Source organism: Coturnix japonica, chromosome 5 (assembly GCF_001577835.2).
Source record: "Coturnix japonica isolate 7356 chromosome 5, Coturnix japonica 2.1, whole genome shotgun sequence".
Classification (NCBI taxonomy): Eukaryota; Metazoa; Chordata; class Aves; order Galliformes; family Phasianidae; genus Coturnix; species Coturnix japonica.
Genome location: NC_029520.1, coordinates 49070435 through 49095459, shown reverse-complemented (window position 1 = coordinate 49095459; position 25025 = coordinate 49070435). Strand labels below are relative to the sequence as shown.

Here is a 25025-nt window from a genome sequence, read left to right as displayed (position 1 = left end):
TGGAATACTGTGTCCAGTTCTGGGCTCCCCAGTACAAAAAAGACAGGGATCTCTTGGAAAGAATCCAGCGAAGGGCCACTAAGATGGTGAAGGGCCTGGAGCATCTCCCCTATGAGGAGAGACTTAGGGAACTGGGTCTGTTTAGCCTTGAGAAAAGAAGGCTGAGAGGGGAACTGATCCAGGTTTATAAATACCTGAGGTGTGGGGGCCATAGTGGTGAGGCTGGTCTCTTTTCAGTAGTGTGTGGGGACAGAACTAGGGGTAATGGGATGAAAGTACAGCATAGGAAGTTCCACATGAATGTGCGGAAGAACTTCTTTACAGTGAGGGTGACGGAGCACTGGAACAGGCTGCCCAGGGAGGTGGTGGAGTCTCCTTCTCTGGAGATATTTAAGACCTGCCTGGACACCTTCCTGTGTGACATGGTGTAGGGAGCCTGCTTTGGCAGGAGGGTTGGACTCAGTGATCTCTAGAGGTCCCACAGAATTCTGTGATTCTGTGTGATTCTTTCCCTGCCCCCCACTCCATGCCATTCCCTCAGGCCCTGTCACAGACATCAGAGCTGAGTGTTGCCCCTCTGCTCCCTGTGAGGAGCTGCAGCCTCCATTGCATGGAGGTCGGAGCTCTGTGCAGTCCCTGTGTGTCACCGCGGGCTCCTTGTCGCCCCCTGCGGGCTCGGGGCGGTGCAGGGGCAGCTGTGGGCAGCGCCGCGGGGCCGCTCGGGTCCTAACGCCGCCCGCCCATCACCCCGTCCGGCCCGAGGCGCTCGGAGCCGTCGGCGCCGCGTCCCGCCCCGCACACATCGCCCCACGTGAAGCTCCGATCCCTCCTCCCAGCTGTTTGCTCAGCTGACCCCGCCACCCGAGGGGCCGGGCCGTGCCGCCGCTCCTCACTGGCGCATCGCTGGGCCCGGGCCGGCCGAGCCCGCCCACAGACACCGACGCCTCCTCGCCCAGCCCCGCCGAGCCCCGCGCCGCCCGCCCGCCCACAGCCGCCGCCGCCGCCGCCCGCACCTCCCCGTCCGGCGCAGGCCCACGGCGCCTGCCCCGATGCTGTGAGGCCTCGCGGCCCCAAACCCGGCCCCTCGCCGCCATCTCCGCGCCCCCCTCGGCGGCCATTGGAGCCGCTCCGCCTCGGATCGAGCGAGCAGCAGCAGCCAGGCCGCCGCCATGGACAGCCCCGGCGGCGTCACCGACAAGAAGAGGTACGGGGCCGAGCGCTCCGCCCGCCCTCACCGAGCCCCCTCCTCTCCTCCCTTCTTTCTTCCCTTCCTCTCCCCGCTCCTTCAGCGCGCTCCGCTCTTTCATTCCTCGTCCTCCTCCTCCTCCTCCCGCCGCCGTCCACGTCGCCATTTTGTCGGCGGGGGGAGCTGGCCGAGCCCGCGGCCCCGCGATGTCGGGGGTTCCCGTGTATCCCGAGGCGCCGGGATGCGGCTCCGCTCGGTTGGGGGGGGGTGATGGGGTATTTTGTGTCTGTAGGAACGGTAATGGGAGTTACAAGGGGGGGAAGAAGGAGCCGAGAGGGAGAAAGGGAAAAGGCGTGCGTTGGGCTCGGAGCTGAGGATGTGTGATGGTTCGTACCCGAAGCTGCGGTTGTTTCCCCCAAGGGAGGCTGGAGGGATGGATTGCGGCCGGCCGGCCTTTCATCTCCTATTATGCTCCGGTTTTGTACGGAAAAGGACGATTTCGGGCATCTGGAGCTTAAGAGAAGCGTGGCGGTGGGGGGAGGAGGCCGCCGAACAATGTGAGTTGGGGAGGATGAATAATTCACCGAGGATCGTGAGCTCAAATTAGACAGAGAGGGGAAATAAAGGCCGAGGAGCTTTTGTTGCACGGCGAAGTTATGGAGTCGGGGCGCTCAGGTGATGGGATCTTCCGATGGGGCGCTCCGCCAATGCGCTGTGCCGAGGGGTTGGATGCTGCGATGGAAGCAGCGCTTGGCTGTATTGACGGCGGGGCCCTGTTTGAGATGGGCTCTGTGTGCTGGTTTACAAGGGTCAGCTGGGATCAGCGGGCAGTGGGGCTGGCTGTTAAAATGGATGTGGAGCTTTGTGCTGAGCTACGGGGCTGGGAACGCTCTGCCCCTGTGCTGTACCTCCGGGACAGGGCCATCTCCGTGCTAATGTCCACTCCGTGCTATTGAGAAGCCTCAGAAAATAGTGACAGCAGGGATCGTTTTGTATTTTGGCCTCGTTTGGGGCCAGCTCTAGAGAGGAGCTTTGAGACTTTAAGGTGTTGTTCTTTTTTCCCCTTTCTGTTGCTGTTTTTCTTTGTCCTCGAGCATTTGTGATTTTTCACTTTCTATTCTGTCCCTCTTGAGTACTTTTTATTTCTTTCTTTATTGCAATCTCCTTATCCTGGAAGTAATCTGCTTTCTTCAGAATGCAAGAATCAGTATGCGTGGCTTATCCTACCCTTCCTAAAGGGAGGGCTTAAGAAGGAGCATTCCTTGTCTCTTGCTTCCCATAGACAGAGTTCAAGATTGAGGGTGTTTCTCATAAAGCACTGAGGAATACTGAGGTTACCTGTGTTACAGGGTATGCTTTCATTTGAAACATAAAGCTGGTGTTGAGCTGTGCTCATCCTGGGGCTGCGAGCCTGCAGTTGAACAAAGATAGCAAAGTGAAAAAGGAAGGATGTGAGCTCAGCAGAGAGCTTGTTGTAAATCCCAAGCGTTGCTCAAGAGCCTGGGTTGGTGGAGAAGGGTTTAGGTTTGACAGTGTTCTTGTCTGGAGTTACCTGTGGGCAGAGCCCCCTCCGTCCTGTCCTTAGATAAGGGAGGCTTGGATTGCTGACCTATCACAGGTTGCTTTCAGCATGTGTTAGGCTCGTTTCTTGCCGCACTTGCATTTGGGTCTTTATCTCCCAGTAGTTAGTGAAGCTCATTGCTTGCTAACGATGTGCTGTGAGACACAGAAATCAGGGAGTTTTGACCCTGTGTGTCCCTCATTCTTACATAAGTGAAATTCAGTCATCACAGTAACTGGAAGCAGATTCACTTATGGGTTTGTGGCACGCGTTCCTTTGGGTAGTTCCAAACTTCAGTGTCGTTTGATTTCTCAAGGAATCTCAACACCCTTCCCCCGCCCCGTGTGTATCAGCAGTGCCATGATTATGCATTGACAGTCACTTGGATTTTAGCTATTCCTCAGTCATTGGAGCATTTTTATGTGCTTCTCATTGTGTTCTCCCTCCTTGTTGCAAGGGCTCAGTTTGTCTCAGCGTACGGAGCAAGTAAAACTGCTCTTGTGAGCTCTGTTTGCTTGTATCTACCATTTTATTCAGGTTTAGAAGCACGGTGACTTTCTCAATATTCTTTCAGCAAACCCTTGGTTAGGTGGCTCCTGCTGGGACAGGCTTTCCGTCCATTCTGCACTGTGATACTTTGTTATTAGGAGAGGGAATCTCTCAGGCTTTTAAGTACATACATCATTTAGAGTTACTTAAAAACAGTCTTGTTGACAAGCAGGTTTTTGAACTGTATTCTCTCAAGAGCTCTGGGTCTTCAGGTGGTACAGATGAGTTTGGTGTAGGGTAGTGAGTTGAGCATCTGAGAAGCTGATAAAGCTTTTCAGTTTCTTGTAGATGGGACTTGTATCATCTGGCATCAAAGAGGTTGATAGGAAGAAGCGAGGTTTTTCTGCTGTATCTCTGCCACTGAGGTCAGAGCCCAAACCTGCCTGAGGTGCCCGCTTTGGTGCTGCTGGCTCTGATCCTTAAACCTACATGGGGCTGTGAGGGTTTGTGTGCTGCTGCTTTCTGTCTGCATTTCTTTCAGCGCCGGTGGAACTGAGCCACCATGAATGGGGCTGAAAGCTAATACAAAAACCTTTTGTATGTATGATAACCGTGCCTTTCTGTGCTGGAAGAAGAGGAGAAAACTTTCTCAGTCTCCCTTAGAACTTCCCTGCAGGTATGGGGAGGGCAGGGGTGGTTCGTGGATTACATAAAGTGGCTGTTCTTACAGCTTTCTGGACTATTCTGGATTATTTGGCTTCCCTTAGGACTTAAATAACATTGCCGGAGTTGTCTCTTCTTTGCCTTTTCCTCAAACTTGAAGCACCTTCACTAGAAGTGATCAGAATAGACCACTAAAATGAAGGCAGCAGCGTAGTGCTGTGGCATTGCCTTCTGCTTTTCGAGGCACGGAAAATGAGCAAAGGAGCAGCTGTGGAGGATTTGCCCACTGTGGTTACTTAGTTTTGCACTGTCGGTGGTTTGGTTCGCTTTTGTCGGTGATGGTTTGGGGATCTGGTAGTGTGTTGGTGGGAGCAGCAGGAGGGGGTTGCTGGGTTTTGTTTAGGGATGTTTGCTTTGTACTTTTAAAACAACCTCCCCAGCCATTCTGCACTGAGTGGAGAGCTGCGGGGTGGGTGTGCTGGGGTAATGGGGGCTGCTGGGGGGGCTGGGATGGCAAGGGGCTGTGTGCTAATGCTGGCGTGGCAATTGGTGAGCTACTGATTTAAAGATTGAGGTCTGAGGTAGCAAATCTATCTTATTTCCTCTTCTGTGCAGGGCTTCCTTAGTTTAAGCTGCAGTTATGTTAAATTATGGCATTTGTAAGCCCCAAGAAATGTGATTCTGTGCACTCTGCCACCAGACCAGTGATCTGAGAAGATCGTACTGTTACTAATGTAACTACTGAGACATCTAACAGTGTGAGTGTAGTTAGAACTGCTTGTTCCTCCTCCGCATGGAGTGAAAGCAACTTGATAGACCTTTGTTCCCTCATATCCTTGAATTATGTGCCTGGAGTTCATAAAGCTGTTCCCAGGAATCAGATTGCTGATGGTGAAGTTGGGAGAAAGCAATTGAGCCGTTCACAATGCTATCTGTGTTGGCACTGTTTTGGAGTAAGCACAAACTCTTCTGAAGCTCTTAGGAGTGTGCGTGTTCTCCTTGGTGTGTTTCTTATCTGAAAGCCTTGAAGACTGTTACTGAGCCTATGTAATAAAATAGGTTGCATTCTTGTGTGTTCATGCTGCGCTGCTGTGTCTTGGGCTGGGTTTCAGCTGGGTTCTCATGACTTTTTCAGTATGAGAAGGAACTTTGCATCACGGAAACCACTGTTTTTATGCACTTGGTTTTGTGCTGCAAGGGAAAAATGGTCAGTGTTGTCTCATTGGGAGCTTGGCATTATAATATGCCAACCAAATAATCAGGCATTGTTCAGTAACGCCAGGTGGGAGGTATGGCCTGGCTCCGCGGTGGCATTAAGGGAGTACCGAGATTTTCCTGATACTGCTCTTTTGAGGAGATGCAAATGCAGATGAGATTACAGTGTGTTCTTTAAAAACAAAATACTTGAAAACAAAAACAAATCTTGCAAGAACTTCTGTGCCTCCTGTGTTGTTCACTGATGCCCAAAAGGAAAGAGGAATGTTCCAGATGACGAGTCATCAACTCAAGCGTTGCTTTTATCTTAACCTACACGGGTATATAGGCAGGTGTTTACATGCCTCCAAAAATCCTCGGCAGTGCATGGAAAGAACTTAGACCTTAATCATCTTTTCATGTCATAACAGCCCTTTCTCTTTCACATCTGAGAATTTTTGGGAGCCTCTCTCAAGAACCTTCTTTCATATTAGGGCAGGCAGGAGAATCTATTTTCCACTGAGCGCTGCTTGAAGATGGGAGATGCTTTGGGGTTTTGTGGCCTTGAGATGTATAGAAATGGGCAAGGATAAGAGAAAAGCCTTTAGTGTCCTTTAGTGACAGTAAATTCAGGAAAGATGCAGGTTTCCAAATGATAATTGGCCATGAAGGCTGGTGGGGGCTTCCTCTACTTGGGATGTTTTAATCTAAATAAGCTCTGGAGTGATTGGAAACATGAAATCAAGTGAATGCATGCCAGCATACGTATATACATATATTTAAATGGAGTTTATATAGGTGACGAATGCTTCAGGGTTCTTTGATGTGGAGCCATAGCCTCAGTTGATGTAAATTAGCACAGGTTCATTGAAGCTATGCCTGTTCGTACCAGCCTGATTTGATGCAAGATATCAGAATAAGTGCATTGATAAAGATAAGTTGCATCATATTAATAAAGATGTTAAAGAGCACTGGTCCCAAGACAGACCCTGACAATAGCAGGACATGGGGAAATGGTTTTAAGTTGAAAGAAGGAAGATTTAGGTTGGATGTTAGGGGGAAGTTCTTCACTAGGAGAGTGGTTAGGCCCTGGAACAGGCTGCCCAGGGAGGTTGTGGATGCCCCGTCCTTGGAGGTGTTCAAGGCCAGGTTGGACAGGGTCCTGGGCAACCTGATGTAGTAAAGGTGTATGTTTGGTGGCCCTGCCAGGCAGGGGGTTGGAACTACATGGTCCTTGAGGTCCCTTCCAACCCGGGTCATTCTGTGATTCTGTGATACTCACAATGTGGCACTTCTTTCTGCTGGAGCAGATATTCAGACCTGCACAACAATGTGGTGTTTTAAAATGTTGGTGTATTTTTTTACCCAGACATCTGAAATGTGTCGTCTGAAGCTGAAGAAATGGTGCTTTCAGGAAGATGCATTAGCAGTTCCTTTAAGGTAGCGAACACATAATGGATGTGTACATCACAGTGTCGGTTCTGTTTAATTTGGTGTGGTATGAATGAATTCTTGTGAAGCGTTCAGAAAATGTTACTTGCTACACAAAAGTAGAGCCTGAATTTCTAGCAAAGAACCGACAAAAATGAATCAGAGCTTGTGTGAAGGAATCTGTGCTCTTATATTTACAACAGTGAAAGGTTTTACTCAACAACCCTGTGATTTACAAAGTATCCCTTTCAATTCAGTTTGTAAGAATCCTGGAAGTGCTGCCTGAAAAAGATGACCCGTCTTGTTTACCAGAATGCATCACTAAACCCAAAGCAGAGTGACGGTGTTACGACAATCCTTACGTTTCAGAAAGGAAGAGAACGCCGAGGCCAAGAATCTTGTTTGTGAGATGATTCCGTGCTGCTCACAACTGGGAACAATAACTGCACTGTTACGCTGGAGGGGAGTTAGAGGTTGGCTTCCTCACATTTTCCCCGTGCTTAAGAGGTGGGAATATACTGCAAGGAGCTGAAGACTTGAAGCAATCCATGTCGAATATAAAAGCTGTGCAAACAGGACGCTGTAAATGGAAGTGATTTAGCTGCTGATGAGCATGTTCAGTGCTTGGTTCTTCAGAAGGGGATTTTCTCTTGCAAGCTGTTGGCTGTGCAGCTGATTCACCATAGGGTTTTTATCCTTGCTATTGATGGAAGCATTTTTCTTGACTGCGGGTTCTTTATTCATGTAGGAAAAATAAAATGTTGTAATTTCTTTTGAAACCCTTTGATAATGAAATATCCTGTTAAGTGAAAGCAGATGAAGAATGTAAACTGAAGAGAAGGGTAAGAACTTGTGTTACAGCAATTATGAAAGTCCTTTGGCCTCTGGTCTGAAAAGCTTAAACACAGTGCCATAGAATATATTTGTTAAACCCATGATTTAGACTGGAATTAGGTATTTTATCACAAGTCTACACCTGTCTGAAGACAGAGCAGTTCATAGCTGAAGTATTGGTAACTGGGAGCATGCTCAAGTGATGAACCCTTCTCAGGGATGTGTTTGCTGCTTTGTGGAGGCCAAAGACATTAACAATGAGAGTGCAGAAGGGAGGAGAGCCCTCGGAGGGCAGTTCTGTCAGGGCCGTGTCCAGCCACCTTCTAACAGTCGTGTTTGTTCTTTAATCATAAGCACAGTGTAACTGCTATGCATCTTTCACCCTGCAGGATGCAACGCAGCACTTATTAAAGAAAAAAAGGCCGCCTTCCAAAAAAAGCCAACTGACTTAGTTGAAAAAGAATCATAATTTTCTCACAAACAGCCGTTTTGTGCCATATGGTTATTTTTATACAGTAAACTACTGTGCCGAGTGAAAATATCAGTGTATTACTCAGTGTAGTAAGACACAGCAGAATCACTTCACCATGCTCTTAATTAGAAATACTAATTTTGGAAGCTTTTACCTTCTTGCACTTTCTAAGCAGGGAGGTAGGAAGGTTTTCAGGTCACTTTGAGGCCAAGCTCAGGTGATGGATAATCTTGGAAGCACAATGTTGTGCGTGCTGGGTTCAGGAGTGCTGGGCTCTGCTTGCTGAGTTCATGCACCACTGTTTGCATGTTTGTAGAATGAGCTGTAGGGGTCCATGCTCATTGCAGGGGAGTTGGGATAGATTACTTTTAAGGCTCCCTTCCAATACAAACAATTCTGTGGTTCTATTATTTGTGGTCTTGAGAGTGAGACCTCTTAGTGTGTAGTTCATCGTGTAGCTCTGTGGACTTGTCCATGAAAGCCAGTCCTCACTTTGCAAACAGCAGTAGATTTTGAAGGCAGTGCTCATTCAGAATGCTGGTGCTGCTGTAGCTCATTCAGCTCCAAGTGCCTGGGTCTGTTGGGGTGCTTTTCAGTCAGGGTTTTTTGACGGTGTTCAAATTATGGTCAATGCCTGTAACCACCTGAATGGCAAGAAAACACATTGTTTTGTCAGAAGGAAATGTACAAAGGAATGAAATTTAACCAATGGTTTGCATATAGAAGCGCTGACTCTGAGCTTTAATGTTACACTAGAGTTTGCAGTTAAATCTTTTTAAAAATCTTAGTGCTTAAATAATAGATATTTCCCTTGTTAGATTACTGTGATTTAAGTGAATTAATTCATAATAAGTGAGGCTTTTATCTAGAAGGTCACATGCTTGTGACTACACACCAGATTAAGGTGTCGGATTGCTCTCACAAGAACCCTGTGTGGATTACAAAGTTAATGGGTAAATAAAATGGGCCATAGTGGCAAAAGTATTGAGCTTGTAAAAAGCAAGTTATGTAAAAGCAAGAAGAGCTGAAGCTGTACCACAGAGCTCATCGTGAGCCGAGAGATGGTTGGAGTTGTGGAGAAGGAAGGAGCAGCCCTTCCAAACCAAGTGGAAAAAACATTCTGGGAAAGCTGCATGCAAATATAGTTCCTGGAAAGCTCGTCCCTCAGTGTTTGCAACTGAAAATTCAGACTTGGCCTCGTGTGGGTGAGCGACAGGGAGTTCTGAGGGGAGATGGGGGAAAAGCGGGTACGTTGCCTGTGTGTGTTGGGTGGGAGATGAGCAGGTGTTGTTTGTGTGTTGTGTTTTGGTTTAGTCAGTACATCAGTAACTTCCCATATGTTTAACTAACTGGATTTGAGTGGTCTGCTTTGCTTGCATTTTGAATTGTTTTTCCTAGGAAGGCCTCTTTCAGGAAGTAGAATGATGCTGCTTTAAATTTCTCTGGTAGGGTTCTCTGGGACTTCTTCCCATGGCAAAAGGATTCAGTAAGCACTGTGAATAGCAGCCCTGAGCAAAATCAAACCAGCAGACAGTGAAGAAAAACAAATAACTGCATGCTCAGTGCAGCTGAGTTTAGCACGGCTGTAATATGGTTTTTGGCAGCCTGTGCCTTTCCAGTCAGCAGCTTGTATCAGGGGCAGGTGAGAGCTGTTGGTGCGGCTGAGCCCCATGAATAGAGCTGGTCATGGTGGGGTGTGGGCAGCTGTGAGGAGTGACCTGCCAGGACCTGAATCAGGAAAGATGAGACTTGATGAATTAACAGAGACTTGATGAATTAACATGTGCACAATAACTATTCTACATGGGGATTGAGAATACCTACAGAGTAAAAATCTGAGTAGAGAATCAGTAAGTTAGTATGTATAAATGTGCAGCTAGAAAGGATGGAAAATAACAGCAGTAAAGCAACCTACAGGAAAAAAAGGGAAAAGAAACCTGTGTAATACTGTGTATACAAGGTAACATTTAACATAAGGTAATGATAATATAATAATAATATAATAATAATAATGTTCATGCGGCACATGTTTCAAGACCCATCCACTGACCAATTTTTAGTCTTATTAATATTTTTTTATTTAAGTGTATTGGTTATTACTAGTGGTGTTTTCCAGGGTTCTTCTAGGTCTTGGATACTGGTCTTATGTAAGGAGAAATGTGGCTGTGAATTGTGGGGTCTTTGAGATGATTTGGTGAGCAATTCATCAATATATAGTGACATATAAGAATATATAAGAAAGATGGTCATCTGGGAGCAGTGAGTGGAAACCTGAGTAATGTCCTTCAGCTGCAGTGAAACCTGGTGGTGAAATATGGTTTTGCTTTGCATGTCCAGCTCTGGTGACTTCTGGAACTCAGTTGTTTGTTCAGCTATTACATGCAAACATCTTTTACATAGATGTGCAAAGAATTGGTTCTAGAATTGTCAGTGAGGCGCTGTTTTCTGTGTATATCTTGCATTAGATTGCTTTCTGCTTCTGTATCCCATGGCTAGAAACACAAAATGGAAATGAATGTCTGGCAGTGAAATAGGGCAGGAAACATCATACCTGAAAATGCAGGCAATTTCCTGCCTTCCATGGGCATTCCTGCTATTTTCATTGCATGTATGATCCCACTCTTCAACTGTGATGATCTTCTGAAGCTTTAGGTGCAACAGGCCAAAGGTTGTGATAGTCATCTTAAGTTTTTGATGTTGGTGTTGATTAATGAGAACTCTTAATTATAGACTATAGTGACACTTTCTGGCAGCTACACAGTGTGCTTTTTCATTGACTTTGTGCAACTGGAAGTAACAGAGCTTAGATTTGCAACAGCACAAGGGTTTTTTGTTTCTTGCTTTCTCGTATTTGGTGACATCCCATGTTGAGGCAACTCTGACTTCACTTGGTAATTAAACTTCATTTCTGAAAGACCTTTTCCCCATTAATTTGATCCATTAAAGAAATGCTCTTTCAAGCTGGAGGTTAATCTTCCCATTTAAATTGCTGGGTTTTACCCAGATTAGTTACAGCTTAGTTTTCAACAACAGCTAAAAATAGTAAAGCGTTCTGCTGTACAGTTTAAATGTCTATCTATAGTGGTAGCCTTTCTCGTAAGGAAATATGTAGTAAGAGGGAGACCTGGGTCTGCTGCTGGGACATCACTGTTATGAACATTTGGGCTTTCCTTAAGTTTTGCCCATTGTAATGCTGGGCTTCCATAAGCCGTGCTTGATTCACTTGCTGTGGGTTTCATTTTTAAGAGCAGCACTGTGAGCTTGATTTGGGCAATATTCAAGCTAGTAATCAGACATTTAAGGGCCATGGAGAGTTCTGACTTCTCTATTGAAATCTATGCTGAGTGTCCTGAAACCAAACATCAAGAATCCAGCTGAAATGTTTTCAAGAACATGGAGCTTTCAGACAGAAAACAAATGCACGGTAAAGGACTATTTCCATCTCCTGCATTGCCCTTCATTACGTTTCCTTTTTACTTGTGAGCCTGACAAATGCTCAGACTTGAAATACACAGCATTATTGCTAAAGCACAGCTTTAGGTTAAAAGAGCTGTCTGCAGTTGAAAGGGAAGCCATAGTAAAGCTCTGGCATCCATGCCAATGGGAACCAATTACTTCGAATAATTCTGTAGTGGAACGAACCGTTTGCAAGTGAAGGGATCTTGAGTAGCTAACAAAGGAAAACGGGAGGTATAAAGGTGAAACTGTTTAAGGGCTGTGACCTGTATTACCTTTGTCAGAGGCAAAACCTGTGGTCATAGAAAAAGGCCAGAATTGTGAATGGTTTTTCACCTCCACCCTTAGTTTTCCACTGAGATAAAAGATACTGGAGGTCCGACTTCAGTAAGGAATGTTGAATCCATTCTGTTTTAAATAGCTGAATTATTCTTTCAGTACCATTAAAGCTCAAGCTTCTTGTAGTGACTTTCAGGATATACCTATATGTCCAGGGCCTTGGGATTCTTAGGCCAAGATATCCATTTCTTAGTCTTCAGGCTGTGACTGAATGCAGAGAGATCTGCAAGAGAAGAGAGATCACCAGTTACTTCATGCTGCACTTCTGAGGAACACAAACTGCGGTCATAGAAACTGATGGACTTAGTGCACGTCAGGGATTTTTTACTAAGCTAATCATCCGTTAGTTATCTGAAGGTCTCCATTTGTTTATATTTAACTGCTTCCATTGAATCTGGTTCCTTATTTCCCTGGTAATATCAGCATGTGAGTCTCTTTCTTTGGTCACTCTCGGTACCTCTCATAAGATGATGTGCTAATTAAAAAGTTGTATTATATTTGCACAGATCCACAGACATAGCAAGGATAATTTGAGTGGTCTACTGCAATTAGCGAAGTGTCATTCACAATCTGCAGTAGCAAATATAATACAATGTAACAAAGGTCTGTTTTCTGCCATCTTCCATTAGTAACATTTGATCTCTTCATGATGACGTTCAAAGGCACCTGCTTTGAATTACAACAGCTGTACTTATAGAGATACATTTGTTTTCAGTGCAAGTAAATGGAGAAAGGAGGGTCTACTGATCAGTACAACTGTGCTTGGTATCTCAAATACATGCAAAAAGAAGACTAGATGCCTTCAAAAGATATAGATAGATATAGATATATACACAATGCAAAAGCATAATGTATTACTTTCCATAGTCCATTTAAAAATAAAAGCACATTTAACTGCAGTGACCTGATTTCCACTGATGTGGGCACAGGGAGAAGGGACAATTATTGGCATTATTGAATGGCTGAGGATTATGGTTGTTTCTATGCCTGCTGTCATTTACTTGGTGTGTTTGAGGGAGGCAATGGAAGAGGATGTGCAGGGAAAAGTGGGAAAGGGACTTTTCCAAACACTTGAAAGGCAGGACTCCTCATGGTAAATTTGCTTATCTGACCTGTTTGGCAGGCTTTGTAAGGATGACAGCTTTAGCATGTGAGGGATGAGGTGGTATAAAGGGAAAAACTTGGAGAGTGTAAATGGTATTACTAGAGCATCACAGTGGATATAAAGTAAGCTGCAGCATTTTAGGGGGACGTTAGGGTTTAGTGGGGAAACAGGTTTTGAAGGCTAGAGAGGCAGAAGTCAGTGTTCAAGAGAAGGACTGAAAGAACTGTTCTGAAGGACTGACCTTTCATGGTTCTGAATCTAATTCTGGCAGAACTATATACTCTGAACTGCATTTAAATGTGTAAATTGAAGTTTGAACTTAACTGGTTAACTAGCTATGGGCCAGCTTAGTCCATTCAGCATTTAACTTGAGGTAATTTTGTAGCTTTTATATTAATCCTAAACTTTTTAAATACAGGATTAGTTCTGAACGCAGGAAAGAGAAGTCGAGAGATGCAGCCAGATGCCGAAGAAGCAAGGAATCAGAAGTGTTCTATGAACTGGCTCATGAACTGCCCCTGCCCCACACTGTCAGCGCCCACCTGGACAAGGCCTCCATAATGAGGCTGACCATCAGCTACCTGCGCATGAGGAAGCTGCTGGATGCTGGTAAGTGCAGAACTTGTCAGCAGAACCTGGCAAGGGGCTGGATGTGTGTTGAGGGTGACAATATTTCTGAATCAGACAGTGGTTTAAAAGAAATTAATAGCATTTTTGTCAGCTAGACTTTCCTTAAGGTAGAAAGCTTACTGGTGGATGCATGAAAGCAGTCTCACTCTGATGTTCTGAGATTCCTGATACCATTACTAGACCTTGAATTTAACTGAGAGCTTAGATAAGTAAATGATGCTTCTTCTGTACATTTCTGCAAGATTGGCTCCTTGCAGACTGGATTTCTGAAGATAAGAATGACTGATATTTACTGGAATAAAAATGTCTCTTGTAGGTGAGCTGGAGACAGAAGCCAAAATGGAGAAGGAACTGAACTGTTTCTACTTAAAAGCTCTTGATGGATTTGTTATGGTGCTTTCTGAGGATGGGGACATGATTTACATGTCTGAAAACGTGAACAAGTGTATGGGACTCACTCAGGTGAAATATTGACATTTCCTAAGACTGTTTCACTTCTGTAAAAGTTGTTACCTTTGTGTATATGTTAAGTTAGACACCTGTATACCTCTTATTTTGCAGTTCGATTTGACAGGGCACAGTGTATTTGATTTCACTCATCCATGTGACCACGAAGAGCTGAGAGAAATGCTAACACACAGAAATGGTGAGAAGAAAAAACAATCTCTTTAATTTACTTATGGATAGTTCATCTTGGCGCTGGTATAGTTGGATATCTGCCAGATATAGGCATAAAGAGAACAGATTGGTATGTTTTTCTGCTCGGACCACAATGTTAGTCTCCCAGAGATACTAACAGATACAGCCAGAACTTTTTGGAAATCTCCTAATTGTAGGGGACACGAGACTTCCTTAGCACTCTTTAATCTAGAATGAAATTAATGACTGAAAGAATTGGGTTGAAAGAATTAGCGTGTGTACAGGAATGAAATGAGTTTAGATGTAAGTTGGGTGAGAATTATTTGGAATGATTGCTATAGAAAAGTGCAGAGACATTGAGTTGGTATGTCTGTCCTGGTCTCAGATAAGCCCGTACAGGATGACTGAAAAGCAAATGGTTTCTTTCAGAAACTTGTGGTGCAAGATTTAGTATGTAGAGATGATGGGGACACAGAAAAAACTAATTGGGTAGTGGTCTTACAGTTATCGAGTGCTCTTTTCTTGGATAAGAATAGAAAAAGAACACTTGGAAAGCCCCGTAAAGCAACTGTTAATTCTGGGCTTTGGGATTTATGCTTCACTGCACCTTTTAATTGGTGCATGAAATTGGTATCTTTTCAGATTTCAGACTTTTTATTTCTCCATGTAAGGGAATAGAACACTGTATTCACATATGCTGTACACTTTGGGATTTAACAAATGCCCGTGAATTACTGCCTTTAAATCTTCTGAAGGTTTGTTAACAACTATAAAGACTTGGCAACATGCACGCCTCCAAACAAATCTTCTTTACTTGCTCGTAATAAAACTAAAATTGGACCTCTCTAATTCCTGTTTCATCAAACAAGAGGGTTAAGTGAACATCAAATCTAGATAGCAAATAATTACCACATCGTTAGGACTGACCTCTATTTTCCTGTATCACTGTAATTCTGTCTAGTTTAGCAGAAGTGACTAGATGTGGTATCACTGTGTTAAGGGCCCTGGCTTTGACTTTGTAAGCGTTCTCTAAACTTCTCTGCTCCTAACACTGAAGCATAGTTGTAAGGCTGCATCAGACATCCTCCTTGCATATGTAATAAAATAATGCATCTGGAGGGACACATTATTACCCTAAAGCTGTGTAAAAGCTGGTCTGGTGCAAAAGCACATTCTTAAACATCGTGAGTTTCATGCAGATGAACTGTAGCACGTCTAAATTGACCAGACTGGAATACAGTGTCTGGAAAGCATTATTACAAAGTCTGTTTTGCAAATGAAGCTAGCAGACAAAAGTCTACATTGCACTACTAATACATTTTTATATTTATTAGTATCCCCAGTTGCATTCTACTGTACCTCTTACATCAGTGGAATTATTATGATTCAGGTATTAAATAATCCTCTTGGGGACTGTGCAGGTGCAAATGAATACAGCTCTGATCCGTAGAAACTGAACTACATTCTTGTTTTCTGGGAGGCTGCATTTTAACTTTCCAAGCTGGCTGTTATAAGTATAATGTCCAGTGCTAAACGAAACCGGAGAAAATTCCTCCGCCTTTTATAGCTGCTTCTCAAAGCAGAGCCTTAAACATCAGCATTTAATAGCAATGACGTTTAGATCTTCAGCTATGAGTATCTAGATTGGTTTAGCTCTTTAGAAACACACCACAAAGTAAGCTACGGTTATTTCTTTGAACTCCACGTTATTTTTCTTCCCCTTCTTTTGAGGATGTAGGCTTGTCCCCATTAGTTTTTGCACCTGCAAGCAATAGACAAAGCAGTGTAGTGGCTGTTATCTGTAGTGTACCAAAACTGATTTCATTGCAACTGCTGTCTGTGTGGGACAGTCAAACCATTATAGAAGCTCAGATCACAAGCAAGCTCACGTGTTCTGAACTTCCATGCTGTATTTTAATACGGTCCCCACTCTAAGCGTCCCTTCTTGTCGTAGGTGCTTTATTGCCTTTGTCTGCACACACTGAGCTGCTTGCAGCATTCCTGATAGGATCAGTATGTTTTCTGTGCCCAAATTAGGCTGTTGGGTTTGTGAATAGCTGACCTAGTAATTGACTTTGGAGGGTTCTACTCTGTAAAAACAAAAAGAGATAATCTAGAGCCTGCTGTTAGCAAGCAAGACTAAAAAGTTAGTACTGCTAATATGGATTTGTATCTGAATTTCTTCACTTCTTTCAGGAATGCTAATAGCATGTTTAAGAACCTGGTGCCTGCTTACTCTGAGAATGCAAATCACTATGGGAATACTCAGATGTGTTTAAACAGCCGAGCTATTAATTCACAATTAAAAAACTTAAAATGCTGTAGTCCTGAAGAGATACAGGCCCTAAGCATCCATCAGTTCTGATTTAATGCAAACCAGCCCGAGGTGCCTGAGACACAGACAGGTCTCATCCTGTCTGTGCTTTCCTTGAATCCTGTCACAGTTTTAAAATATATTCCATTTTTCTGCCAGTCATTTTTCTCCTCAAATCTGGGATTGTCAAGTTGATGACAAATATAATAATGATCTTAAAACATTGACACTTGTTTTCTCCCTTATTTCACAGCAAAACTCCTTCTGAAAAGCTTTATTAATTATAAGTGCTCCTAGTCTTTATATTCCCTTAGTTCTATGACACGGGTAGTTGAGTTGTGGTTTTGTTTTAATACACTCACAGGATGATCCATGAGCTCAAGAACTGGTTACTCTTTCCTTTTACTAGGTCCTGTGAAAAAGGGCAAAGAGCAGAACACAGAGCGCAGCTTCTTTCTCAGAATGAAGTGTACATTGACCAGCAGGGGAAGAACAGTGAATATCAAGTCTGCTACATGGAAGGTAATGAATGTAAAGGACTACATGCATGGGTTGGCAGCTTCCTCTTCAGATGTGTTATAACTTACTGTATTTCAACACTTTTCACTTCGTGTAACTTGAGGTTGGGTTTCAGTAAGTATTTCATTTAATGATTGTGCTTCAATATGCTGAATTTTAATGCAGAATGCATCAGGGAGGTAACTGAAACAATGTTTAAAATTAGTTTTTCAAAACTCTGTAATTCTCCCTTTTAAATTAGAGGTTATTCATTTGTTAGAAATTATAATTACTAAATGCTTGCATAAAGCCGCCTCCTCTGAGGGAAAAATACCTGACGCCATTTATACTGATACTCCATTCCTTTTGATTCAGCTTTGCAAATCCAACAGTTGAGGTTCCTCTGAAAGACTCCTGTGTTGTTCTTTCTGAAGTTGCTGGCTATCCCTTTTGTAATAGCTGGGACTAAAAGAGCCCTGTCTGATAAGTGTCTGAGATGGATGCATTTTCATGTCTTCCTTTAGGCAGCCTTTTACTGTATAAAGTGGCATTACAGTTAAAAATATCCTTTTTAACTTAAGCTTAGTTACTGTTGATCAAAGAACAACTTCTTTGCTGTACGTGAACTATTTCTAGTTCAGATTTCTGTTTTTAAAAGGGGAAAATGAGAAAATGCAAACCTTCTCATCGTTTGAAGAATGCACTTGATTTTGTCTTCTAACATCACTTCTGCAGATCTAAAAGGGAGGCTGATACTATTAGCGTAACTCTCAGGTTGACATAGTAGGATGCCAATTGCTTACCAGTGTAATGAGTTTAGCTGTCAAAGACATTGACAGGAATGCAGAAACTTCTGGCATTGCTTCTGCAGACATGAGAGGAAGGAGCTGGCAGAGTGTACTAACAGCCTATGTAAGATGACGAGAACTGTCTGTATTTTAACAATCAGTTTAAATGCACTCTTGTGTTCCTGCTGTTGATAACGCTGAGCCTAGAGAGGTGGGGAGGGAAGCACTTAACTCTGTGTGCATCAATGGAAGTGCATCTGTGTTGGCTGACAGAAAGCAGTCTGGTCTCTTCTTAAGTCTAACTGTCCCACAGGTACTGCACTGCACTGGACACATACGTGTATATGACACATGCAATAATCAAACTCACTGTGGCTACAAGAAGCCTCCCATGACGTGCTTGGTGTTGATATGTGAACCAATTCCTCACCCATCGAACATTGAGGTCCCCTTGGACAGTAAGACGTTCCTCAGTCGTCACAGTCTTGATATGAAATTTTCCTATTGTGATGAAAGGTAAAATATATTCAGCTCTTAAAATCTGCATTCATGTGAAGGAATGATTTGCAGGGGTTGTGTGTGTTGGCTGATGTGGGCCTCATGCTTTTACAGGCTCAATTATCTGCAAAAATGGAGTTGTCAGTGAGATGCTTTGGCTTTTGTACTGACTGATCAGGATGTCGTATTAAAAACCAAACTCTTAAGTGTAAGGAAGGTGTAGGGTAATAGTGAGTAATTCCTCAGTTAAAGGCCAGTTTGAACAGTGTTGTGGTAATGATTACATTGAAATGAGAAGATTTTTCTGGATGCTGAGAAAATGGAAGGGATTGCTGGAGATGGTGGTGCAGTTTATAGACCAAAAAGAGTACATACATAATATCTGTCAGGCATGTTGTGCTGCTTTTTTTTTTTTTTGTCAGATCAGCATCTGCTTTTTCCAGTCAGGAAAAAAAGTAAAGCTTTGTTCTACTTTTAATGCAACACATCTGTAGTAGAAAACAAGATTTTGTATTATGGTATGTCAGTGATGTAGTCTAATACATACTCATCTTACTACTCTTTGGAAGCTCATGCTTGATAAATCTGAAAAAACAGACAGGAAGGAAATCACTGGCCTTTTTTTTTTTATGGGTTCTATTTATTACTGCTAAGACCTTCCTTTTTTTCTTTAATGTAAAAACGAATTTCTAATCAGTTACTGCAGTTAGATACAAAAGTACGTTAGTATAGGTCACTTTCTGCCCCGTGCAGTAGCTTTACCTTTCTTAGGCTGCTGGTGGTATGTAAAACATGTGAATTTGGTGATGTTGTGCATAAAGCAGGGCCTGGTGCTTTTTCCTAGTTAGCGCTGCCCTCTAGGGGCTGTAGAAAATACTTTGAAAGCCAACAGTGAAGAGAATAAATCTCATTAATAATTTGTTTTAGTTGCATGGTTAAAACTGTTAAAGCATGTCTTTATTTTATTATATTCTCATTTGTGTAAGCTGGATATTCTAGTCTGTAAGTAGCTTGTCTACTTTGAAGCAATAACGTCTAAAAAGCAGGGATTTACTTAATCCTGTCCATCACAGGACATGCTTTATAAATATTCAATGAGAAGTAAAATCCTATGGCTGCTGAAATGTCTTGTATCTTATTAAAGGAGCATTAGGAAAAAAAAAAGCATACTCACACTAAACCATCATTGCTGGTAATGTTCGTGGAAGAGATTCTTAAGTTCTCTGTGGATCTACAGGCATCCATATGCTCTTGTATTTCTGTTGCTCAGTGTCTGCTCAGCAAATTTTCTCTTGTTCTAAAGAATTACAGAGTTGATGGGATATGAGCCAGAGGAACTGCTGGGTCGTTCAATCTATGAGTACTATCATGCGCTGGATTCTGATCATCTGACCAAAACACACCACGACAGTAAGTGAAAAAGATGTATTTAATGCTCTCAAGTACAAGAAGTGAGATAGAGAGCCAAGGGAAAGCCACAGAATAACAAGGGTTTTCCTTTTAATTGCAGATATGAATCTGCAGAGAATACCTAGCTTGAAAAGGGATATATTTTTTTCTGCCTGTAATTAAAGCTGATGTCTATTCTGGTTTTAGTGTTCACGAAAGGGCAGGTGACAACGGGACAATACAGAATGCTTGCTAAACAAGGTGGCTACGTCTGGGTTGAAACTCAAGCAACTGTTATATACAACACTAAGAACTCTCAGCCACAGTGCATAGTATGTGTAAATTATGTGTTGAGGTAAGTTAAGTAGGAATTGCTATTTTTGTCATGACTTATTTTTTTTGGAAGACTGAGTCAGATTCATCTTTGACTTGCTAAGAATCCGGTCCCTATTCAATATGCTGCAGTGCTATCTGATTTTCCTACTGATTAGCTTTTTACTTAGAATGCTGCTAGTCGTAGGATTAGGATTAAAAAAGACAATCACTTTGTAGAGATATCAGTGGGGAGATCTCTGCAGGCAAACAGAATTTGGGCATTGTAGGCACTTACCTAATTTTTGTCCACAGTCTAGAACAGTTATACTCACTGGTAATTCCTAGTGATGGAGTCAGAGGTATCCATTTATCTTTTTCTTCCTTTGAATTCTTTCTACTGAAACCTTAAACTTAAGGCAGACTTGAAGTATTTTTCTGCGACAGTGGAATAGTCCTAAGTTAGTTTTTCACAGCTTTAGTGAACGTACCAGTATCAATCCATCAAGATATAGTACCTTCATTTAAAAAAAGTAGAAGACTTTTAAGGAAAGCCCCGAAGTTTGTTTTACTTCTTTTTCTTACTTTCTTGATGCTTTCATGGCAACTTAGAAAATCGTGAGGGCTGAATTCTAGCTGGTTTTTAATCATCTTCCTTTCTGTCTGGCAGTGGAATTGTTCAGAAGGACTTGATATTTTCCCTTGGACAAACGGAGTGTATGCTGAAACCAGTGGAGTCTCCTGAAATGAAAATGACCAAAATATTCAGCAAAGATGACCTGGATGATACCAACAGCCTTTTTGAAAAACTTAAGCAGGAACCAGATGCTTTAACTGTGCTGGCTCCAGCTGCTGGAGACACGATTATCTCCCTAGATTTCAGCAGCAATGGTGGGTGTGTGTTTAAATTGGAGAGCATGCTAATTAGTAAAGTTTGGTATTTTGCAGTAAACTTTGGAAAATAACTTCCCACTTTCACTTGCCTAGTGATCTCTCAGCCACTGTTTAAAATTTAATGAGGTCCGTAGACACGCTCAGTATTTGTTACTTAGGTTGATGGTCTCTTTTAATTTTTATAGAGTCTGATGAACAACAATGTGATGAAGTTCCTTTGTATAACGATGTAATGCTCCCCTCATCCAGTGAGAAATTGCAGAATATAAATATGGCAATGTCCCCACTACCTGCCTCTGAAACTACAAAGCCACTTCGTAGCAATGCTGATCCTGCGCTCAATAGAGAAGTTGTATCAAAGCTGGAGCCAAACACAGAGACACTCGAACTTTCTTTTACCATGCCTCAGGTGCAAGAGCAACCAACCAGCCCTTCTGATGCAAGTACCAGCCAAAGTTCACCTGAGGTTAGTTACGTAATTTGGATACGCTGTCATTAAAATGTATGTGCTGTGTTGAGGCTTGTAGAACAAATCTAGTCAAAGATGCACCCAAGGCATGAATTTAAAATTATTTCTAGCTTGTGACTTAGTTATGCTCGTACTCTAAGGAAAAATGCACTTTCACAGGGAGAATTAACTTTTCATGGAAGCGAGTCTCGCAAATATGTAGAATAGTACATGTGAAAGAAAAGAAGAGCTGCAGATTGGTCTTCCTAGAAAAGGATGATTCAGAGTTGGCTTCTGTAAATGGAAATTAGTTACAGTAAAGTACTGCACAGGCTACTTCTGTGTTCTAACTAATCAAGTGCTTCCCAAATGGGTAAGCAAACGTGTATGTTTTCCTTTCCCATTTTAGTTCTGTGCAGCCATAGATTGCAATTCGTTTTGGCATTCACACATATTTCAGATCTGTAGATACAATGCAAAATAACGTAATGATAGAAAGTTAAAACTGCACTCAAAATGTTTTCACAGCCCAGTAGTCCCAATGACTATTGCTTTGATGTGGATAATGACATGGCTAATGAATTCAAACTGGAATTAGTGGAGAAGCTCTTTGCAATAGATACAGAAGCAAAAAATCCATTCTCCACTCAGGTAATGTACATGAACTTGAAATTCTGTATCATCTTAGTGCTCTCGACATGCTTCTCATTTTGTTAAATGCTTCCAGGAACCTAATTCTTCTTTTACATAACGCTTTATTAAAGATAAATTGCAGAGCCATGAGCTGAGATGTTCTGATGTAAGTTTTAACCTTTTATGTTCTCCAGGAGACTGATTTAGACTTGGAGATGTTGGCTCCTTACATCCCAATGGATGATGACTTCCAGTTGCGCTCCTTTGATCAGCTATCTCCACTGGAAAGCAGTTCTGGCTCTCAAAATGCAGCCACCATTACCATACTTCAGCAGACTCAGACACCATCAACGGCTGCTGATGAAATAAAACCAGTGGCAGAACGTGTGGATGATGTGAAGGCACTAATTGTTCCATCGTCTCCTGTCCATGTAATAAATGACACGAGTAGTGCCCCAGCATCACCTTACAGTGGGAACAGGAGTCGAACCGCATCTCCAATCAGAGCAGGAAAAGGAACATTGGAACAGACAGAAAAATCTTGTCCAGGAGCACCCAGTTTGATAACAGTCACGCTGAACAAAAGGTATTTTAAAAGTGAAGCTCAAGCCCTACTATTTATTCAAGAAATTAGACATGATAGACTTTGAAATACTGCAACTATTGTACATTATCTTCAACGTTCTACTTCAAAGTAGACATTAATATTTAAATCCAGACCATTTTTTAATATAGTAAGCTACTCTAATTTCTCAGCAGCTTTTTTGCAGTAGCCTTTACATAAACATCTCATGCAATATGCAGCTACTACATGCCAGCTGTGTTCATAATTTTGTTCCGCTCTTGTATGATGTGTAGCCATTTAAAAAGACTGCAGCAGGCTCTACCTACATGGTATTGCTGATGCTTTTCTTGTCACTTCATTGAGCTGAGAGGCATCCACAGTCTGTGCTACATGTACTGCTTTTAAAATTGGCTATAATTCATGATGGTGGACTATGGCATACGTAGCATGTATTTATGACGACCAAATTCTACAGTATCAGAACATCAGACCTTTAACGCAGAAACTCTGTACACAAATATTCAGAAGACTTTTCCTCAATCTTCCCTCCTTTGTGTAGGAAATGAATTACTGAACTTTATGCTTTGGTTTGTTTTTAACAGACTTTCTTTTTTTGGCTAAAACTCATTCAGAGCTTCATAGAAAGATGAAATGCTAACGTTTTCTATGTTCCTAGGCAATAACTGTTTAAATTAGTCAGTTACTAAAGAATACTAGTATAGTTCTTAAATTCAGTTCTGTCATATTGTATTTGTCCACAAACGAAGAATGGCTCGAGAACGGTAGAAACGTCTTAACAGCCTGAATCGATTTTTCTTAGATCTACTGCAATGGATGAAGAACTAAATCCAAAGATGCTAGCTTTGCATAATGCTCAGAGAAAACGAAAAATGGAGCATGATGGTTCACTTTTTCAGGCAGTTGGAATTGTGAGTTTTGTTTTACCGTTTTAAAATATTCACTTTTAACCTTGCAATTTCTGACACGAGGCTTCAGTGCAGACTCCAGAGTTTAGCTGTTGGTTTGCAATGGAACCTTGGGATCAGCGATAATAACTGTTTGGGCATGAAATTCCCTCATATATGCAAATATTGTTTTAGTTCTTTTACTGTTGGTTGTTTCAAAGTGCCCTCTGTACCTAAATGGATTTCTTGATTAGATAGAATATATTTGTGAACATACATGCGAGGAGGCATGCTCTGTTAGCAGAATATGCACAAATGTAAGGCAGAATTGTCATGTTTATTTCACTTCCACTTTCACACTCAGTTTTCATACTTGTGAGTACCAAAGTGTTCTTACACTTCCTATTGTTTCATCTCTCTTTGAGTCTGAGGTTCCTGTTTTGAATTTGGTCAGATATCAATACCATCCCAACTACAGAACGTGAATTCATAGAATCTAGCAAACTTGCATTGCTACCACATGCGTTGTTTGTGACTGGGAGCACTGCATCATTGTCCATCTAAGCTATTCAGAAGGAATTCTGTAGGTATTCTAAGGCTTCTGTCCCTTCATTGGCACCATGCAACTTGTTACTTTCTGTAAGGGTATTTTGTCTCTACGATCTTTGATTCTTACTGGCATTTTTTTTTTAGTAGCTTGAAATCCTGGGCTTTGCAATGATTTGCATCTCTCAGTTTCATTGCAAATTCCCACTTCTCTTAAATTTCTACATAATAAATTCTTGGTTTTTTTTCCACTGCATCGTAGCCTTTGATGTTGTTTCTCTAGCAGTCAGTCCATCTCCTAGATGTAATCATCCATTGTGTCTTACAGAGCAGGGTTACCTGTCCTTTGAATGGTTCACTCAAGCGAGAAGTCACTCTATGCAGTCTTAGCATCTCATCTGTGACAGCTGAGGAAGCATTCATACCTCCATTCTTTATTTTTTTTGCCATGGGGTTAGCAGATTTAAAACAACAACAAAACAACAAACGTACTTATGCTATCAGTCTTATTCGCTCAATGCTTTGCACTTTCATGCATGCTGTGCCATTGCTTTCAGTAGCTCCTAAGAATTCACAGCTCTGCTTCAAGTTTTATTGCCTTCTGTTGCCTTTCTCATGCAGTGGTGCTATGGCTGTGCTACAGTGTTGCTGATATGCATTTCAAGGTAGCAGAACACAAGCAGTTCTATATTAACTATTGTAATAAACACAAACTTACATGTTGAGAGCCCTTTTAAAGCTTACAAGTTTGTATTTCACCCTTTGCTAAACCTTCTTTTTGTGCCTGATGAGTGTTATAAATATTTTGACAGTTTCTGCATGGTCAGAAGGTGAATTTTCCACATAGTGGGGGGTCTTAGTGACATTATTATAAGCAGGTACTTTTGTCATCTGGTTTCTCTCTCCAGAGTGGATTTCTGAGTGTACAAACTAGGCGTTGCAGACACACAGAAGAAAAATTATATTAAATCCAGGCTTGTATCACACAGAGATTTGGGACTATGCAAAAACTTGCCATGACTTCCATGGCTGTATAGAAGCACTATTAATTATTGAAAAGAGCAAAAATAATTGAAGACAAAATACAACTTCAGGTTTTCTGGAAGATGAGAGAATTAGGCAAAGACAAAGTGTGCTATAGTGATATTAGGAAATAGTGATACAAATAGTTAAAGCAGAAAAAAGTGAGCTATTTTTCTTCATATGGAGGGCTGCAATGCATTCCCAGTAGTAGAA

At 42.3% G+C, this 25025-nt stretch overlaps 1 protein-coding gene and 1 long non-coding RNA gene across 12 annotated transcripts in view; one reads left to right on the top strand and one right to left on the bottom strand.

The window, feature by feature from the left end:
* The first annotated feature begins 1015 nt into the window (after positions 1–1015).
* HIF1A (hypoxia inducible factor 1 subunit alpha) overlaps positions 1016–25025 on the top strand; it is a 29248-nt gene continuing 5238 nt past the window's right edge. Inside the window, exons 1-13 of one of the 7 annotated variants that reach the window (XM_015865742.2) lie at positions 1016–1204; positions 13149–13339; positions 13677–13822; positions 13922–14006; positions 16723–16835; positions 17913–18115; positions 19401–19507; positions 19694–19841; positions 20469–20689; positions 20878–21158; positions 21669–21791; positions 21968–22359; positions 23159–23267. In XM_015865742.2, coding sequence (XP_015721228.1) covers positions 1170–1204; positions 13149–13339; positions 13677–13822; positions 13922–14006; positions 16723–16835; positions 17913–18115; positions 19401–19507; positions 19694–19841; positions 20469–20689; positions 20878–21158; positions 21669–21791; positions 21968–22359; positions 23159–23267 — 2154 coding nt within the window. In that variant the 5' untranslated portion in view covers positions 1016–1169. Of the gene's footprint in view, positions 1205–1412; positions 1454–1565; positions 1744–3378; positions 3913–6456; positions 6534–13148; positions 13340–13676; positions 13823–13921; positions 14007–16722; positions 16836–17912; positions 18116–19400; positions 19508–19693; positions 19842–20468; positions 20690–20877; positions 21159–21668; positions 21792–21967; positions 22360–23158; positions 23268–25025 lie in introns of those variants that run through there. The other 6 variants (XM_015865743.1, XM_015865741.2, XM_015865740.2 and 3 more) reach the window with 6 other exon arrangements.
* LOC107315400 lies at positions 6696–20469 on the bottom strand. Of its 5 annotated transcripts, none has more exons than XR_004307570.1 (4): positions 20097–20469; positions 19272–19394; positions 7985–18100; positions 6696–7323 (listed from the first exon to the last, which is right to left on the bottom strand). It is a non-coding gene; the product is annotated as an uncharacterized LOC107315400 (long non-coding RNA). The 5 variants fall into 5 exon arrangements; XR_004307571.1 differs by having other exon boundaries at positions 6696–9558; positions 10382–18100; XR_001555892.2 differs by having other exon boundaries at positions 6696–18100.